The 17,802-nt window shown below is 40.6% G+C and overlaps 1 protein-coding gene across 2 annotated transcripts in view; it reads left to right on the forward strand.

Moving 5' to 3' along the window:
• The window catches only part of LOC140529012 (sodium/potassium-transporting ATPase subunit alpha-2-like), a 69,236-nt gene that overhangs the window by 13,197 nt on the left and 38,237 nt on the right, over positions 1-17,802 (forward strand). For both annotated transcript variants that reach the window (XM_072647389.1, XM_072647388.1), the window contains exons 6-8: positions 1,425-1,559; positions 2,434-2,551; positions 4,644-4,912. In XM_072647389.1, coding sequence (XP_072503490.1) covers positions 1,425-1,559; positions 2,434-2,551; positions 4,644-4,912 — 522 coding nt within the window. The remainder of the gene's footprint in view (positions 1-1,424; positions 1,560-2,433; positions 2,552-4,643; positions 4,913-17,802) is intronic.

The raw sequence follows: 17,802 nt of genomic DNA on the forward strand, positions 1-17,802 counted from the left end.
CTCAAATGAGATAACAATACATATACAGTGATTTGCACATCTTAAAATATTCTACAAATAGCACTGTTATTCAATAAACATTTATTAAGTGCTACTCCATACCAAATGGACATGGATAAGATACATATAAGGTAAAATCAAAATAATTTGAGGTGGAGGTGGAGTAAAGAGAGGACACCTGGGTGATTGGAAAGGCTTCTTATTATATGACATGGCATTTAAGTTAAGCCTTAAAAGGAGCTAGAGAATCCCAAAAGTAGAGGGTGAAGAGAGAGAAAGAGCATTCCAGGTATAGGGTATAGACTACGTAAAGGTACAGAGACAGGACAAATTATGTTATATGTGGAGAATAACAAGTAAGTCAGTTTGTCTGGAATGTAGAATACATGAGGGAGTTTTGTGAAAAGTGTGTGAAATCAGTCTATAGAGATCAGTTGGAATCAGATTGTGAAGGACTTTAAAAGTCAAAAAGTCTGTATTATATCTTAGAAGCTTCAGTGGCCGCCTTTCTGTGGGAAGGTCTCTATTTGAGGGGGTCAAATCCAGCATCACAGAGTTGAAAACAAAGTAATTTAGGTTATCCAATGCTTAAAGGGTTTAAACCACTAGAGACCTCTCCACAGACTTCCATAATAAAGTCCTTCAAGTCCTCACGTCCTAGTTTTCCTTTCAAAGCCAGAGTCAGCTCAGCACCCTTATGGAGGCACAATTTAGGGAAGAGATTGGTGAAATTATCCAGCAGCAGCTGGACCAGCCACCCAAAGTAGAGGACACTAATAGCCAACTGGTCAGAAGTCTTTGCTCTGGTCTTAGCTTTGCTGATCCAAACAGTATCAGATTTTGTGCCAAGCTATACAGTTATTTGCTCAGATGCTGAAGTGAGTCCTGATTAGCCTTTGGCATCAAGCCTATGACCTTCTCCACCATGGATCTTTATGCCCACACTGGCTGTTCCATGTGATAACATAAGAGAGATCTGGGAATGGTGATGGGAATCAAAGTATATAGGAATGAGACTCTACATTGAGGGAGATGAGATAGCAGCAGAAAGGAGATTGTACCTAATTCATTCTGCCTGAATTCTAGGGACTCACAGAGTAAGAAATGGAAAAGTTACCTAGGGAGACATGTTAACCATAGGCAGGGAAGTCTAAGTTGAAAGAGATATTTCATGAAGAGGTTTGTGGAATCAAGCAACCCCAAAGTGACCTTTAGCATGCTGGTGTGCAGCATGGCTTTCAACAGTGTAAATCCACATAGGTGAGAATGTTCTGACTCAGATTTCTGTCAGCAGGTAACTATTTCGGAAGGGAATTAGATGAAAGTTTCCATAATCTAGTCCCATATGAGTGAAGTTCAGCTAGAAGAAACCCAATGATAGGAGGAGGAAACCTTGGCAGTAATCTCCAATTATCTCTCCACAGAAAGCCTTAGTGATTCGGGGAGGGGAGAAGATGCAGATCGATGCACAGAATGTGGTTCGGGGAGACTTGGTGGAGGTGAAGGGTGGAGACCGAATTCCTGCTGATCTCCGGGTCATCTCTTCCCATGGATGTAAGGCAAGTCTGCAGGCCCAAGAGAGATGAGCTGAGGTGCCCTCCGTTAGGACAGGGTTGACATTCTTAGTAGTGGGGGTGAGAAGACAAAACTAGAGAGACTATGGTATTGTTATGGACCCAGAAAAGAGAACCTTGTTTTTGTCCCTCAAACCCCAAGAAGATTACAAGACAGGAGAGTCCTGTGGATAGGGATGGTAGTGTATGTCTCTCCATGTCTGTGCCTGATGGTGTGACTGTCTCAATGTCTGTAACTTGTGACCCCTTTGGTAAGCAGAGGCTCTGTCTAGAATCTAGACTATGATATCTCTAAACAGATGATCTAGTGTCAAGATCATCTGTTTGGGGATGTCATAGTAGGGATTCTTCTTGCACATGGGTTGGACTCTTGGATAGTCATTGCCATCCTTCCAACTTTCAAATTCTGTCATTCTGTGTCTATCTATATATGTGTATCCTGTTCATGCTGGCAGGTATATTATATGGGATCTGGGTATGTTTAATTCCTAGAACTCTCCCTTGAAAAACTTTGTGTGGGTATATACATATATATCTATCTACTCCTTTGTATATATATACACACATACATATATGTATACATATACACACATATATATACATACATATACACGTGTACATACATATGTATACATTATATACATACGTATGCATATATTCTGCATATATTTATGCATGTATGTGCTATCTCTTCTAATAAAACGTAAGTTCCCCAAAGGTCAGAGACTTTCCTTTTTTCTCTTTGTCTCCTCAGTACTTAGTCCACCATGGATGTTTGGTAAATACTTATTGATTGTTTCATTTATCTATGTCCTATGTGCCACATGTGCTGAGGACTTCTTTTTCTTTTCCATCTCAGGTGGATAATTCATCCCTGACTGGCGAGTCAGAGCCACAAAACCGTGGTCCCGATTTTAGTGACCCCAATCCCCTGGAAACCCGTAACATCTGCTTCTTCTCCACCAACTGCGTGGAAGGTGAAGTTTGTATGACAGCTCACTTAATCCAACTGGGATTAAGACTGACCATTAGGTGTTAATGAAATTCTCATCTGCCAACTAATTAACAGAGCAAAAAAAGGCAATGGTTTGGATTCCATTTCATTTGTCCTTTTCAGCAAATAGTTTCACCACCTCCCCAAATCCTTGACCCAGACAGGAGATCTTCCTTCTTGTGAAGTACACTAAGATACTGGGTAGTAAAGAAGAGGGGAAGGGGAGGGATTTGATGTACCTGCCAAGCAGAGGACTTTGGACAAACTACAATTCATCCAGAAGAGGGCAGCAGGGATAGTGAGGGGAATGAAGACAGTACCATACAAAAACCAGAAGGACTTGATGATGTTTAGCCTGAAGAGGACTTACACTACACACAATAACTATCTTAAGATTTGTCACATGGAAGACTTGTTCATTTTGGCTCTAGAGAGCAGAACCGTGGGGAAACTAGATTTAGGTTTAATATATGAAGAAACTTCCAATTAGAGTTATCCAAAATCAGAACAGATTCTACCTTTGGAGATAGAATAAAAGACCTGTCTTTCACTAAAGATTCTTTTTTAAAGAGAATCTAGAGGATATTAAAATGAGATTCCTATTTAGGTGTTAATTATAGATCATATGCCTCTGAGATCCTGTCCAACTCTGAGATTCTTTGAGTCTGTGGGTGTTCCCTCTGACCTCAGTTTTGATTTTAGAAGCCAGAGCAAATATTAGCCTTGGAGAAAAGGAAAAGTGTGAGAAACTAATTACAGGGGTCTGTGAAGAATGTGGGCCTTAGAGACACAAAAGCCTGGATTCAAACCCCACCTTTATCGTTTATTAGTGTGACTCTAGGCAAGTCATTTCACTACAGTTTTTCTCATCGATAAAATGAGGACAATAATATTTGTAATACCTATTTCACAGGGTTGTTGTGAGGAAAGCATTTGAACACCTTAAAACATTATAAAAAATGTCATTTTTATAACAAGTAGTACAGTGAGCGTTTAGGAGACTTCTAATCCCTGAGTTCAGATGATCACGTGGTCAATCTGCCCATCAATAATGATCCTTTTTCTCTCTGATCTTACAAGGGATTTAATCTGAAGCCCACTTGTCACCTCTTATTTGGTATTATAGTGTAAATATTTGGGTAAATGCTGGTTGTGGTTTGTCCTTCATTCTCAAAGGACCATGGCCTCAGGGAGATGATGGCATGACTTGCAGTTGACTTTGATTTGAGTGAGGGAAGGCTGTGCAAGGTCACCAGTCTCACTTTCTCCTCCAGAGCCATCTGGGTCTAGTGGCCAGATATCAATCAGGACAACTGGAGATGCTAATTACACGTAAAAGCATCGCTTCTGTGGTTTGTGCTACCCACCAGAATGCAAAGGGCTCCAAGTGGCTGTAACAGGGTTGGGATAGAGTTCTAGAGTAAAGATAAGAAAGGTATTTGGCCTTATACTACTACCAGAAAGAAGACTACATGTCTCCATTTCTAGAGGTTTTGAAAAATATTCAACAACTGAGCAAAAAACAGAAGCAAATGGATTTATACTTTGACATAATGAAAAACTGAACAGGGAGAGTAATTAGGTAACAAAACATTTGTCTTGAGAGACTGTGAAATGTTCTATCAAGCCTTTCAGAAAGAGGAAACCCTGTCTGTCAGAACTGAATATGGAACCGTCCAAAGGCTGGAGGCATGGTATTAGGAGGTCAGGAGTGATTTGTGATTGAGAATGAATGACATATCTGTATAGTGCTTTAACCTCACAACCACCCTGTGAGGTAGATATTACTATCTTCAACTTATAGGAAAGGAAAGGGAGATTCCAAGAGTAACTGATTTGCCTATGATCAGTCATGTAGTTAGTAAATCTCTAAGGAAGAATTTAACCCAGATTTTCCTGATTCCAAGTCTGGTAACTTTAAAACATTATACCACACGCCCTGTCTGAATGAGAAAGATCCCCAAAGAGATTCTGATTCAATTTTGGATATTATCCATTTCCTCTGAACAGGTCCAAAGCCCTCCCCATTACTTAAGGAGCCCTTTAAGTAATCATTGTTCCCACTTTACCCACAGGAACAGCCCAAGGCATCGTGATTGCCACTGGAGACAACACAGTGATGGGCCGCATTGCCTCATTGACCTCTGTCTTGGAAGCTGGCCAGACACCTATCGCCATTGAGATTGAGCACTTTATCCACCTGATCACAGCAGTGGCTGTATTTCTGGGTGTCAGCTTCTTCATTCTCTCCCTTGTCCTGGGTTATGGCTGGCTGCAGGCTGTCATCTTCCTCATCGGCATCATCGTGGCCAATGTACCTGAGGGGCTCCTGGCCACTGTCACTGTGAGTGGGCAAGGGCAAAAAGTGAGGACAAGGTTGCTTTAGAGAAGTGTTAGAGCACAGTTGTGGCCCTTCTATTATATCTCTAAGACATATTACACAGTACTGTATGAACTAATATGTGCTTTCATATCTCTCTGCATGGGATTCTAGGTTTCAGAGGTCAGAAAACAGGCTACAAAGTATAGTGAAAAGAATACCGGGTTTAAAGTCAAAGGACTTCAATTTGAATCCTCTGCCATGTGCTAACTATGGGACCATGGATAAATCACTTATCTTCTCTGGACCTCAGTTTCCTGATCTGTAAAATGAAGGAGTTAAACTAGATGATTTCTAAGATCCTGGCTAGCTATAAATAGTTGCCAGAAATTAGCTTTTAAAATTAAACTGACTCCCATTCCCTCCTTCTCTTGCTCTGCTATGACCCTTCTATTTCCCAATGGGATATAGTATGGTGTAGTAGAATAAAGATTAGACTACAAATCAGAAGAACTAGATTCTAATCCCAGATCTGAGGCTAATTGTATAATACTAGCTGAGTCTATTAACCCTTCTGGGCCTCAGTTTCCTCATTAGTCAAATGATGACCTAGAACAATTGAATTTTAGAGCTTAGGGACCTTAGAAAGAGACTATAGAAAGATCAAGCGGTCTAACTTCCCACCCAGGAAAGGAATCTTTTTATCACATTCCATTTGTTATCACATGTTATCACATTCCATTTCACTTGATTCAATAAACATTAAGCACCTATTATATAAAGACAGAAATGAAAGTCCCTATGCTCCAGGAATTTATATTCTACCAGTGGGAAATAATATATATAAAGATAAGTAACTATAAAATAAATGTACAGTATTCCCCCACTTATTAATAACCAGAGGAATAAGGAGAGTCCTCTTACCGATAGAAGTTAGCACTTGAACTAAGTCGATTGCAAGAGTCAGATATGAAAAGAGAGAGCATTCCAGACAGAGGAGACAACTTGTGCCAAGATGGGATGGGCAGGGGGTGAGTGGTGGGGACAGAATGTCATTAGAGGGGAAGGACAAGTAGCCTGGTTTAACTGGAATGTAGGATGTGTGCGTATATGAAATCAGATGAGTCGCATAATGAAGGGCTCCAGAGACTTAACACAGCAGTATGTAGCTTATCCTAGAGACAATGAAGGATGATTAAAGTATCTTGTTTAGGGCAGTGACATGGTCAAAAGCTGTGCTTTAAGAATGTAAATATAGCAGCGGTGTGAAAGATGGATTGGAGTGAGGAGAGACTTGAGGCAGGGAGATCAATTAGGAGCTTATTGCCATAATCCAGGTAAGAGCCTGAATTGAGTGGTAGCCATATGAGTAGAGAGAAGGGGACAGATACAAGGGATATTACAACTGGTGAATAGACCACACATGCCAATTTATTCTTATATATATATACATATATATGTGTATGTATGTATATGTGTATATGCATGTGCATGTATGAGTGTATTGTGTATGTATGTAATGTGTATGTATATGTGTAAATGTATGAAAGAATAAGTCATTGAGGATGATGCAAAGGTTGCAAATCACAGTGACTAGAAGAATGGTGATACACGCAATAGAAATTGGGAAATTAGCAGTAAGGGCGAAATTCCATCATCTTAGCATAATTTCCTATCATTCCATCTCTCCTGGTGCCTTTACTCCCCTAAACCTATTCTACATCCTTAGCATGACCTCCAACCCCTCCGTCCCTCAGTACTTTCCCAAACCATCATCCCTGATCTGACTAGGCTCTCCTTCCTTCCCCATCTTGATCCTATAGTTAATCAGTTCAACTCTACACTGTCCTCAAATCCCTTTCCCTGTTGTTATTTTGCTACTCCTGTCTTGCCAAATTCCAATCTTGAATTACTCCCACCATTGACATTCTTCACTCATAGTTTCATGCTGCTGGAGAAAGTCATACAACTGCAGTGACTGAGTTCCCAGCAAATTTGCTATCTAGTCTCATTGGGTCGTTACAATAAGGCAGTCCTTTTACTTATCCCTGATTGGTTTTCTATTGTATTTCCCACAAGAACTATTCTAAATCCTCCCTCCTCTTCACAGGACTCCTGCCCTATCCCTTCACATTGCCCTCTTAGATGAGGGCTTTGCCTCATATTTTAATGAGAAAATAGAGGTTATTTACTGTAAACTTCTTTCATCTCAGAACTCTTGATATTTCCCATTCTCTCTTCCTTTACTCCAATCGCTAACCGGGAGGTGACCCCTCTGACCAAGGCCAACCCCTCTATACGCATGGGGATGACCCTGTCTTCTCCGGACTATTACTCTCACAATCATCTCCTGTCTCTCAACATTCAAGCTCTATCTTCTGGTTCCTTTCTCCACTTATCCAATGTGTTGCCAAATCTTATATATTCTTCCTCTAAATTATCGCTAACATCTGTCCCCTTTACGACTACTTACATAACCACCACTCTTGATTTAGGCCCTCAGCATTCTGAACATGGACTGTTGTAATAGTTTTCTATTTGGTGTCCCTGCCTCAGTTCTCTTCCTTCTCTGTTCTAGCCTCCACGCAGCTTCCAAAGTGATTTTTCTGAAGTGAAGATCTGACTTTGTCATTTTTTTACCCAAAAGCCAATTAATCATGTGCCAGTCGTTTCATATCACTGATATGAAGAAAAAGTAAAAACCAGTCCCTACCCTCAAGGGGAGCTTACAACCTAATACAGAAGCTTACATTATAAAGGATAAAATCCAGTGTCTCCTTATTACCTCTAGGATCAAATATAAATTCCTCTGGTTGCGATTTAAAACCCTGTATTACCTGACCATAACCTAACTTTTTTTCCAATCTTTATTACATATTACTGCCTTTCATGGGCTTTATGTCTAGCCAAATTGGTTTTCTTACTATTACTTACACATGACATTCCATCTCCTGTTTTTGTCAGAGTCAGCGCAGTATATTAGAAAACATGATGAACTTGGAGCATTGAATTTGGAGTGATGGAACCTGAATTCAGGGTCTGCCTCTGCTGCTTGTTACTTCTGTGTGACCTTGGGCAAGGCAACTACTCTCTACGGCCTTCGATTTTCTCATTGGCAGAATGAGGGGTTTGGACTAAATTACCTCTGAGGTTTCTTCCAGCTCTAGATCTATGATTTTATGATCCTTTGCATTGACTGTCCCCCATGAATGGAATGTACTCTTTCCTCATTTCCTTCTCTCTGAAACTTTAGCTGTCTTTAAAACTCAGCTCAAATACCACCTTCTATGGAAAATCTTTCCTAATGGCCTTCATTGTCCCAAAATTCACTTTGTATTTATTTCATATGTATACATATATATAGACACAGGGCTACTCTCCCAACCCTCATGGTCACCGGGTAGCAAGTCATATCCCCAAAAGGTGGTGATTTCTCCCCTCACGATTCTAGTGGTAACCTTGAGTAGTTAGGAATGGTTTTCTAATGCTATAGTTCAAGAGCCCCAACCAGTGTCCTCCCATGTTTTATCAGTTGATATCAATTAGTCAGGCAGACAATTAGCTTTTAAAAAGAAATAATATTATGGCAGTATAGTTAAAATAGTTGGTACAAAACATCCCCCCGAAAGCCTATGACACTTTTCTATGAGTACATCCAGAGTTCAGGGGAAAGTGAATTCAAGCTTAGAGAATCTGTGACAAAAAGAACATAGCTCCTAGTTGCTGGGAGTCCTTTTGCCTTTGTGGGGTACTCATGGAATTCCCCTTAGATATGATGTAACTTTTCTTCTGGGCTTCTTGTAGAACCTTGAATCTTCCTTTCTTCCTTCATGTCCATTTTCTTCTTGACTCATGATGCAGACTCAGCATCAGGCTGGTACTGTTCTGTAGACACTGGTAAGACACTAATGAAAAAGTCCAAACCCTCTAGCCCTATTGAAGTCTACAAAGTCCTCTTCCAGTCATAATGGGGAAGGGAAGTAAACAAGTTCAAGGCCAAATCCTGAATTTTTCTCTGTTCTTCCCTCTTCTTAGGGACTTGACTTTCTCTCATTCCTGCTGTGGACAAATCCTTAATTATAAACTGATTTCATATTTTATAGATGATTCATGGGGCATGACCAAATTTCCTCACCTGATCTGGATACACTTCCTGTTCAATGTCACTCTAGTTTAGCCAATGACTTTCAAAAACATTTTAAATGATCAAGAACTTTTTTGTGCTTAGTCTGAAGCTTATAGCTGACTGATTTAATAGAGAAGTGTTATGATCTAGCTAAGGTATCAAATCTTCTGTCTTTAAAATGATTATTATGAATTTAATCTATATCGATAGATATCTTTTGCATATACAAAAAAGCAGAAAAGGATAACTGCATGCAATACTATGATATGATACATTATGTACACATGGATAACTTGTGCCTTTTTTTTAAGCATAAAACAAATTTGGTGTGGTAATTCCAATATTGTCTTGATAACCTGTCTCTTTCTGAAATTTTCTCCTGCTCTCTCATATCTGTAATTTGTAATTGTTTCATTAAGGCTCTTTTTCTATCTTTTCTCTTTTTTGGCAGGGGGGAAATATGGTCACTGTTACAACTCCACTCTCCTGCAAAACTCAGCCTCACTTAAACACTAGCAATAGCGACAAATTCACCTCTCTTAAAGCAAATAAACGTAGTCAAACAAAACAGATCCACACTGCGGCCATGTAAGAAAATGGACATCTCTTTCATCACCTATAGTCCATCACTTCGTTGTCAAGATGTCAGAAGCATGATTCATCTTTAGCTTTCAGGAGTTCAAATTGTTTCCTGCATAGATGAAAGCTCTTACATCTCTTAAAAGTTTTATTTTTTGTTTTGCTTTATAACGGTATAGTAATTATTTCAACTGTTTTCATGATTCTGCTTGCTTCACTTTGCATCTGTTCATACAAGTCTTTCCAGGGTTTTTCTAAATCCATTCCCTTCATCATTCATATACCATAATTTCATTCCAATTGATGGACACCCTTTTTGTTTCCTGTTCTCTGTTACAATGAAAAGTGCTGGTGTAAATACTTTTATTTAGATAGATTCCTTCCCTCTTTCTGTGATCTTTTTGAGGCATAAACCTAGTAGTGTCACTGCTGGGTCAGAGGGTATGAACCATCTAGTGACTTTGAAGGCATAATTCCTAGGTCTCCCTTTTCATATCTTTGATTTGGGACTCCATTCTGTGTTAATATTGACCCGGTGTCTGGGGACAATTAGCAACTGTACTATTGCTTCCCTCTTGAATTCCTCTCTATCTTCGTGTTATAGAGGTAACACCACTTCCCCCAGTAAAATCTAGGACTATGACTCTCTCAATACCCTTTGCTGGTCCAGGCAGGGGCAAACCTGGATTTTCCCTAAACATCTGGGAAAAAGCCAACTCTAAGATTCAGTAGGATGCTTCTATATGGTGCTCCTGAGAAGGAGTGTTTCCACAGCGGGTACTTCCTAAGCCAAGCCCAGCAAAGCTGGACATCTATCCAGCAAGAGACAATCAGTGATATTTGTGAGTTTAGTTTCCAACAAGCTTTTCTTATCATTTCTTAATCTGTGTTTAAATTCTTTTGCAGTTTCTTAAATATTTTAAAATCCCATTTTCACAACTTATCTAAATATTTCTTTGTAAGATCTTTCATCAGGAAACCAGCTTTTTTGTTTTCATTTGGCTTTTGAGGTTTCCCAAGTTGAAGTTTGTCTTCCCATGTGAAATACAATTGTGCTTGAAGATATTTCTTTTTTACTATGCTATGTGCTACTCCAGAAGGTCTCCTGTCTGGAATGATTCAAGTTTTACTTACCTCTCTACCCAAAGGAAAAGAGTCAAGCCCCACTTCAGGGGTACAGTCTCAAGGTAATTAGCTATAGTTTCTTCTGGATTTAACCTGCCAAGCTTGTGACAACCAGCTTGTGTCTCCTCTATTCATAGGGTCTATGGAGAAGCATTTCAGGGTGCTCCACTTCTGTAGTCCAACCACAAAATATGAGCTCTCTACTTCGTTAGGCATGGTGCAATGGACTTAGAGTCAAGAGGACAAGTTCAAATCCTTCCTCAGACACTTGCTGTGTGATCCTGGGCAAGTCACTTAATATCTCTTGTGCCTCAGTTTCTCCATCTTACAATGAGGGGATTGGACTCAGTGGCCTCTAGGGTCCCTTCCATCTCACCCTCCTGAAGGTCTTCTTTGAGAATGAAGGACAAACAACAAACAGTATGATCCTATGATCCTACAATTCTGGTGGTTCCCCAGTCTTGGTTCTAATGACTGAACCTGTAAATGAGGAGCTGGGATTGGGTCAAATCTTTCTCTTTATTCTCTGTTACCACAAGGAGTAGCTGGAAGGTAGCCGTCCTTACAGTGACCCATCTTTCCTAGTCCCTCTCATTATGGATCCATCAGGCTATGTCCCCAGGCTGCATGCAATATCCTTTCATTCCCACTGGGTTTGTCCCACAGAGTCCATAATTCCTGAACAGCCAAATGCTAGGTGCCTGTTACTGGGCCATCCTGGAATTCAAGGAGGTCTTTAATCAGTCAATAAATCAATAAACATTTATTAAGTGCCTACTATGTGCCAAGCATTGTACAGCTCTGGGAGTACAAAAGGAGACAAAGGACAGTCCCTACCCTCAAGAAGTTTACAATCTAGTGGACTGCCCTCCTGATTACCACTGCTTCTAAACTACAAGACCACTGCACCAGCTCCTGCCTGATAATCCAGTTATTTTGGATTAAATCTGAAATATGTGCGGTCTAGATATTCAAGCAAATGATTTCTTTGTTGAGATACAAAAGACATTTTCTCAAGCAGAAGCCCAAGAATGAATGGTGAAAAAGTAGTTTAGTCATCTGACCCTACCTAGATGGAGGTTATTCAAACAATGCTAAGAGTTCCATAAGTCTGAGAAGATGCCTACTGGGTACTTTCCATATCTTGTTATGCTGACCTGAGGGGCCAAATGGCTGACTTCCAGCTGCCCCAAAGTGACTTCCTGCTGCTCCCTTGATCTCTAGTTTCAGGTAAGAAGATATATTAGAAACAACTTCCTCTGACCCCACACCCCCATCTCTTGCTGTACCTACCTCCTCCTTCCCCCAGGGAAGGCAGCAAGAGGCTGGGCCAAGAGACTTCAGGTCTGCCCCCAAATGACTTCCCCCGTGCTGGCTCTATCTCCAGCCTCAGGTGAGAAAAGGAAGTAGACCTTCCCCTGACCACATTGCCTTCATCTCTTTCATGTGTCCCCTGAGGGAAGAGAGCAAGGGGCCAGGCCAGTGACCTCCATTTGTGGCAGACTCCTGCTGCCAGCGTGATCTCTCAACCACGTTATGGAGAACCTCTAGTGCAAAAAGAAGCAACCTTCCAGGCTTCCATCTTGTCCCTTGGGGGAAGAAAAAGAGGAAAGTCTGTGGGGAAAGAAACTTCCGTCTCCTGCTGTGTGGGTTTGATTACTATCTCCTGCTGTGCTACCTCCTTCCTAATTTCCAGGTGAGATGGTTACAGGGGAGAGTGGAGTAGGGAAACCCTGCTTCCCATCTGAGTATCTAATTGTGTGCCTTCTATCTCACACTGCATTTGTCTCTGGGCCAGTAGTGGTGCCTTCTACTCACTAATGAACATTCTCATACCTAGTCATACCCTACACTTTCCAGTGATTCTGAACTCCTCTAGGTCATCATCCAAACCCTATTCCCCACCCCCCATGTGTGATTTCTTATTCCTATTCCCCTCAAAATCCTCTCACCCCAAATTTCCAATTAAACCTCTTCTAACCTCTTCTTCCATTGTGCCTTCTGAAATGCCCAGTGCGTAGGCAACAAACTTCCCTTCATCCTTAAACTTTACCTCTCCCACTCCTTCCATCTTTATTGAAATCCATCCTTTCCCTTGACAACACAGACTCTTTGGATACCTTTTTCCATACTGACTGTACCTTCATTCATTCCCTCAGTTTCCTGGTCAAGGTCGGGAAGTTGAAATACTCCTTGCTCCCCGTTGCCACTTCCAGGTTCTTTTCCTATCGCCATCATTTAGTAACCTTTCTATTGTTCTTCATGCTATTCATTTCTACCCCTTACTTAAAATCCTGGTAGCTATTGTTTATAGCTAGGTCATTCCCCTTCCTTCCTCAATGATTTTCATAAATGACTCATAATTTTTCTCTCTTCCCCAACTGCTAACCACATACTAGGTGAATTTAGCATACATATTGACTCTCTATTAAATACCCTAACAAGTAAGTTCCTCAATCTACTCAACGTCTTATGATCTACCCTTACCTCAGTCACACACAAAGATGGTCATATTCTAGATCCTGCTGTCACCCACAAATATGCTGCCTCTTTGTTCAAGAATTCCAAAATCCCCTTATCCAACTATAATAGAATGTATTTCACCAAATAATCATCACAGATGTGATGCCACTTTTTGCAACATAAAAGTGAGGGGCAGCCATTATGTGAACTTTAAAAAAAAAATTGTGCTGGAATTACTACACAGACACTTTATCAATCTGCCTGTTTTAGGACCTCTAAACAAGCATCCAAAAGAAGTTTGTGTTTTTTAGCTTGTCTTTTAGTTTCAGCTAGTCTCGTACCTACTTTTTGCTCACTGAAAATGTCTTTCTGCAGCTCTGTTTCCATGCTGCTCAGTGAACACAATCACTTTCAGCTTGAATCCCACAGAATAGTTTTTTATATTTACTCATAATTGAAAAGAAATGCTTTGCACATTTGTATCACTAGCAGATGAGCTGTACAGTTTAGCTAGCCTGAGAAGATGCAGATCTTATCATACTTATCGCATGACTTACTTATGGCAACTTCACCTGTCCTCCCGCTTCTCTTGTGCCTGTGGCTCTTCATTAGGTTGATTGACAATACCATTAGTACTGCAGCGCTCTAAACAAAGTTGGCTTTCCGAAATATACTGATAATGCATGTGTGCTGATACTCGCAGTGCACAACAGCTAAATGTCCATCCATATGCCACTGGTGAATACGTTGCTGATCTGTTTACTTTGCAAGAGGCATGACAAACAGAATTATACCATGTGATGATGATTATGTGATGAAAGGCTATAAACCAATTTTTTGGATTGAAAAAACAGGGTGCAACAATTATATGATGGCAGCAATTATGTGGTGAAATATGGTATTGGTTTTCCACCTCTTACCAAACCCTACTCTTTGTCCACATCATGACCTCCAATTCTCTCCCAGGCCATCTCTCCTGCACTAGTCACTCCATCCTCTCCTCCCCATCTCAACCCCTTAGTAACTAATTCAATTCTAGATTGTCCTCCTCTTTTGCATCCCTAACCCTCTTATTATATTGGCAAATATACCAAGTCAAGCTTCAACCTTATTTCTTTTCCCCCATCTACCACCTTCTCTTCTACAAATGTGCTACCAAATAAAAATGGAGAAAAGTCATACAACCACTCCGATTGGGTCTACTACAAATTTATGTCACACAACTTCAGCTGAGCCCTTATTGATGGTATATTTCTCTCATCAACCCACTATTCCACTCTCCACAGTAGCTCTTGCAAACTTTTTCATCTCTCCTCAAATCTCCCATGACTCCTCCTCCACCCTCATTCTCAGCTTACAACCTTTGGTTTCATATTTTACAGAAAAAAAATTCAAGCCATTCACTAATAGCTCCCTCTTCTACCTTCCTCCTTTATATCATATCACCCAGATGCCTTCTACCTACTTCATCTTGTCTCTACATGATGAGGTGGCCTTACTCCCTACCAAGACCAATCCCTCTACTTGCTCAAGCAATCCCATTCCTTCCTCTCTCCTCCAACTGATTTCGTTCTCTATCATTCCCATTTTATCACTTATTTTCATTCTCTCCCTGTCTACTGGCTTCTTTCCTAATGCCTACAAATGTTCCTCAAAAAACTCCTTCTAACGCCAGTATATCATCCTAACCACCACCTCTCCTGCCTTTTGTGGCTAAACTCTTCAAAAAGGCCATCTACAGTAGCTGACTTTACTTTCTCTGCTCTCACTCTTTTCTTAACCCCTTAAAATCCAGCTTCATCATTCCACCAAAACTACTCCCTTCAAAGTTTCCATTATTCTCTCAAGTGCCAAATCCAGTGACTTTTCCCTAATCCTCATTTTCCTAAATCCCTCTGCAACCTTTGACACTGCTGATCACCATCTCCTCCTTGATAATTTCTTTTCTCTAGGTTTTTGGGACATCACTCTCTCAGTTCTCCCATAGATATGACCTCTTTTTCTCAGTCTCCTTTGCTAGACCTTCATCTAGATCATGCCTTCTAACCATACATATCCTACAGCATTCAGTCCTGAACCCTCCTCTCTCTCTGCACCACTTCACTTGGTGATCTCATTAGTAGGATTTTAACCTAGGCCCTTCTCATTTCAAGTCCAGTCCTCTACCCCCTACCCACTGCTGCCTCCCTCACACAACCTGCTGTGCTATCTTCTCCACGTTTATTGTTTAACAGGGCCATAGCCTCACAAAATTCCTGGCTGACCACACCAGTACTATTTCTGCCATGCAAACTTCAGAAAAAAGGATCATTTGGATTCTAATCCCATTTGAGTTTTTGGACCACTTCCTCTTCTTCTTGTAAACATCTTACTGGATCTTTGCTCCTCATCACCCCAAAGCTTTAAAAGTACAGGCTAAACAGTTTCTCTCCCATTACCATTGCTCTTGGCTTGTCCTGGCCCCAACACTACCTTCTCCCCTTCGTGCATCATCAAATCCAGGCTGAGCTTTTGGAAAGGTATTTTACCATTACTTAGGAGAAATAAGCTAAATGCTTTTTAGAAAAAATATACATACTGAGTAAAGAATTATTGAGCTTTCAGATAGGAAGTTATACCTTACATGAATACTGTGAGCTATTATTTCATTGGTGTACATGTTCCTTCTAAAAGAGATAATAAACCTTCCATGTCTTAATGGTTTTATGAACTGCTCTAAGTAAAAAGATTCATCATCTAATAGTCAATTTTCTGGTAATAAACCTAGATTGACTCTTAAGCCTGGTGTCTGATCTTGTACTTGTAGCCTTTCCAGGTTGGTAGGCCTCGTCAGGGTTTATGCTTCCAATAACTCATGATCACAGAGCTGGAAGGGAGGCCTTCTAGTTACGCCCTCTCATTTTGCAGAGAAAGAACCTAAGGCCCAGAAAAATTTTATTACTTGCTCAAAGTCACATAGTTAATAAATGCCAGAACCAAGAACTTAAACTTAGGTCCTCTGACTTCAAATCCAGAACTCTTTTACCTGTGATTGAACTACGACTTCAGGGCAGATAGGTGACATAATTCATAGAGTGCTGAGCTTGGAATCAAGAAGACTTGAGTTCAAATCCAGCCTCAGACACTTCCTAACTGTGTGATCCTGATCAAGATACTTAATCCCCTTTGCCTCAGTTTTTTCATCTGTAAAATGAGCTGGAGAAGAAACTCATATACCACTCCAATATCTTTGCCAAGAAAACCCCTAATGGGGTCGCAAATAGTTGGACATGACTGAAATGACTGAACAACAATAAGGACTTCGTGGGAGAGGTGTCCTTAAACTAGTCAGTAATGGTAGCAGTAAATAGACCCTTCTCCCATCTAAACTAACGTCTGGTTTGGTCACCAATTGATCCACCACTCTTTTTCTCTTAGGAAAAACCTCTGTGGATGTTCCTTCCCCAGATATGCCTAGACCCATCTCCCAAAACTCTCTTCTCACACCAAGCTGATGGGCTCCTGATCCCTTTCAACCCCTACTACTAACTTTCAACTTCCAAAGCCAGGGGCTGGGGGCAGGGCATCAATCTGCCACATATGCAAAGTTCTACCCAGATTAATTTCAGTATAGCTCATGTTTCTCTCCCCAGGGAAATATTCACAGGTTTACAATACCACCCCCATGGTAATTTAATTCCCGATTCAGCAAAGGAAGGGGCATTTCTTTACAATGCTTCAATAAAGGTGGTTTTTATTTTTGTTGTTAATTGAATTATTTATATGTTCTTTGGTATATTTCTTCTGCTTGTGTGTTGTGTTTATGGATATGTGTGTGTGTGTATTTGAGTGTGTGTGTGTGTGTGCACATGTATTTCTCTTGTCTCCCTCTTCTAATTTTAAGATACTGAAAGCAGAGCGTATATTCCTTCCATTTCTTTGGTGTTTCCTTCCAGAAACTACTATAGTGCTCAAAATTGTAGGTACTCTGTACTTAAACATGGACTGGCAAGACCACTAGACGAGGAGTTATAGGATGTAGGTTCAACTCCTCACTCTGTTGTTAACTACCTGTGTGACCTTAGGCAAAGCACTTAACTGCTCTGGGACTCAAGTCTCCTCATCTGTAAAATTAAAGGCAAACATTAAATGTTCTCTAAGATCCTATCTAGCTCTCAGTCCTAGAGTCTCATGTTCCTAAATGAGGATTGTGTTATTCTTTGTGGCCTGAGATCTCCTGCCCCCTCTCTGCCTCAATTCTATGGCATCTAATACATCTTCATACTCCATAACCTATGTCTAGTTAGGCTCCAAGTAGATATGGCTCCTGGCTCTGAAGTTTTTGAATGATTTGAACTGTGTGAAAACCACCAACTGAAAACCTCCTGCTGAATGTACTTTCCTGATCCTTTAGGCAGCCAGGTGATTCAGTGGATAGAGTGATGGGCCAGGACCTAGGAAGACCTGTGTTCAAATCTAACCTTAGACACTTTCTAGTTGTGTGACCCTGGGCAAGTAACTTAACCTCTATTCGACTCAGTTTCCTTATCTGTGAAATGGGGTTGATAATACTAGTACTTACCTCACGGGGTTGTTGTGAGGAACAAATGAGATCAAAATTGTAAAGCGTTTACTTAGCACA

Source organism: Notamacropus eugenii, chromosome 2, assembly GCF_028372415.1.
Source record: "Notamacropus eugenii isolate mMacEug1 chromosome 2, mMacEug1.pri_v2, whole genome shotgun sequence".
Classification (NCBI taxonomy): Eukaryota; Metazoa; Chordata; class Mammalia; order Diprotodontia; family Macropodidae; genus Notamacropus; species Notamacropus eugenii.